Raw genomic sequence first — 2,500 nt, 5'->3', positions numbered from 1 at the left:
TATATATATATATATATATATATATATATATATATATATATATAGTATATACCATGTATATTTATGAATATATTTATATACATACAGATATATATGAATATATATATATATATATATATATATATATATATATATATATATATATATATATATATATATATATACATACACACACACGAGCTCTTCGTTGGGTGAGTCAGTGAAGCTGCGGACTCAACTCGCTGGGCGGAGTTCGATTCCCGGCCGGCTGATGAAGAGTTAGAGGAATTTATTTCTGGTGATGGAAATTAATATAATGTGGTTCGGATTCACAATAAGCTGTAGGTCCCGTTGCTAAGTAACCAGTTGGTTCTTAGCCACATAAAATAAGTCTAATCCTTCGGGCCAGCCCTAGGAGAGCCGTTAATCAGCTCAGTGGTCTGGTAAAACTAAAGTATACTTATCTTATATATACACACGAGTGCATATATATGGCATAATACCAGACGTTGACCTAGCTGAAAGGTAGTTATGAAATGACGAATGGTCCAGCTCAATAAAACAGTATTTGATTCTTCGAGAAATTATTTCCCACTACATTAACAATCGTGCAGTACTAGCGCACTGAACAAATGAACAACTGAGCCTAACTCGAAATGAATAGCACATTTCTTTATAAAATAGTGTTCATGACACTGAGCTAATTAACGCCCAACAATTGAGAACACTGGATTAAGTTGAAGTGATATCAGTTTAATTTGTCTGAAATAAATGTTCCAACATAATATTTTACCCTTAGTTCTTGTGAGCTTTTAAAATCAGCTTTGCAATGAGTGGAAACCAGAGTTGAGGAGTACCACACCACTCATGGAAACCGGCAAATTTTTAGGCCTGGCTACTATTACAAATTCCTAATCACCGCAAAGTGTAGGTCACAGTTTCTGCAACAAATAAGCACAGTATTTATTGCACTTTCTGTTCGAAAAAACTGTTTCACAAACAATCAACGATAACGGCAACAAAGCCAAAACAACAAAAGCGTTTGTATGTGGTTGTCGGGAGCAGTCTCCGCGAGTTAATAAAGTCTACGGTCAAGTCACTCCCAGTTTCAAGTACTCACGACCAATGTAAGGATTGCAGAGTTCTTAAATTGAAATTTTGACCGGGGAGACTACAACTTTGCAAACTAAGGCACAACTGCAGATCCCTGGATGAAATTGCCAAGGTGAACCATTCTTTTATTGGTTAAGTGGAACCATTAAGTGCAACCATTCTTAAGAAGAAGAAATGCATAATGCACACGCGAAAAGAAAAGCAATCCACTAAAAATATAAAAAAAATTATATAAATATATATATAAATTTATATATATATATATATATATATATATATATATATATATGAGCGCGTTTGTGTATGTATGTGTATGTGATTAATTTGACCTTGCGTCACATTTTACTCTGGTCACAAGGTTGAGAAATAAGCTGATAGGTCTATAATAACTTTTCTACAGGGGCGTTCCTAGACATTTTGGGGCCCGGGGGGCACAGTCCCATTTGGGGTCCCTCTTATGGGGTGGGAGGCGAGCGAATCGAGCCAAAGCACCTGGGGGGTTCGGGGAGGTGGTGTAAGCCCCCCGGAAAATAATTGTAGGATCATTTTAAAGGCACTTGTAAATGCAAATTTCAGAAATTTTATTTCTTAAAACTAAGTGTACATTGAATAATTGAAGGCCATATTCACCGAATCATTTGAATGTGTATTATCCATGCAAATGGGGCCATTATGGGGGCCCTCAGAGGATAATTAGGACCCCTATACGCAGTAATCAATTGCCTTAGATCGGCCCTGCCCTTACCCCAATCAACGTTACCCACCCTCCTCCGAACCGTATGAGATGGTCTATAATGGACTCTACGATTGGGAGGGGGTCCCTGGAGAGCCCTATTTCTTTTACATAACATTTTTGTTACATTTTTGTTCATAAAATTGGAAATTGGGGTCCTTTAGAGGGCCACAAAATTTCGGGTCTAAATATAAATGGGGCCCTTGATCATTTTGGGGCAACTGGATTTTGCTTGTCCTGCCATAGCAGCAATGATTAAATTTCGCATTTTGGGCAACCCCCTCACTTTGGGGTCCGGGGGGCGATTTCAAACAACGCCGCCACCCCCGCCCTCAGGAACGCCACTGCTTTTCTATATCAAAATTTCTTTTATTTTCTTTTCAAATAATCAAATAATGTAACTGGTGATTATACAGTACACATCATAGAAACTATTTGGTTAACAAGTGCTTAACTTTTCTTAATGTTATGCATTGATCTTCTCCACAGGCTATTCAACTACCCTCTGGGTCACCCCAATCAACATACAGTCGGTTTCCACAGCAACAGTTTACCTCCCATCCCCTCCCCTCTACCCTCTCACACTCTACCTCACATTCCCATTCACTGCCTCCCCTCACTTCCCCTCACCTCGTCATTGGTTGCTTCCCACGGCGACAGACCAATCATCCACCC

At 38.8% G+C, this 2,500-nt stretch overlaps 1 protein-coding gene across 2 annotated transcripts in view; it reads left to right on the top strand.

The window, feature by feature from the left end:
• LOC136853913 (barH-like 2 homeobox protein) overlaps window positions 1-2,500 on the top strand; it is a 16,914-nt gene that overhangs the window by 13,760 nt on the left and 654 nt on the right. For both annotated transcript variants that reach the window (XM_067129817.1, XM_067129818.1), the window contains exon 5: window positions 2,315-2,500. This exon is cut by the window's right edge. In XM_067129817.1, the coding sequence (XP_066985918.1) occupies window positions 2,315-2,500 (186 nt within the window). The remainder of the gene's footprint in view (window positions 1-2,314) is intronic.

This window comes from Macrobrachium rosenbergii, chromosome 28 (assembly GCF_040412425.1).
Source record: "Macrobrachium rosenbergii isolate ZJJX-2024 chromosome 28, ASM4041242v1, whole genome shotgun sequence".
Lineage (NCBI taxonomy): Eukaryota > Metazoa > Arthropoda > Malacostraca > Decapoda > Palaemonidae > Macrobrachium > Macrobrachium rosenbergii.
Note: the sequence above shows the minus strand (reverse complement) of the source record. Positions and strands in the feature narration are given on the sequence as shown.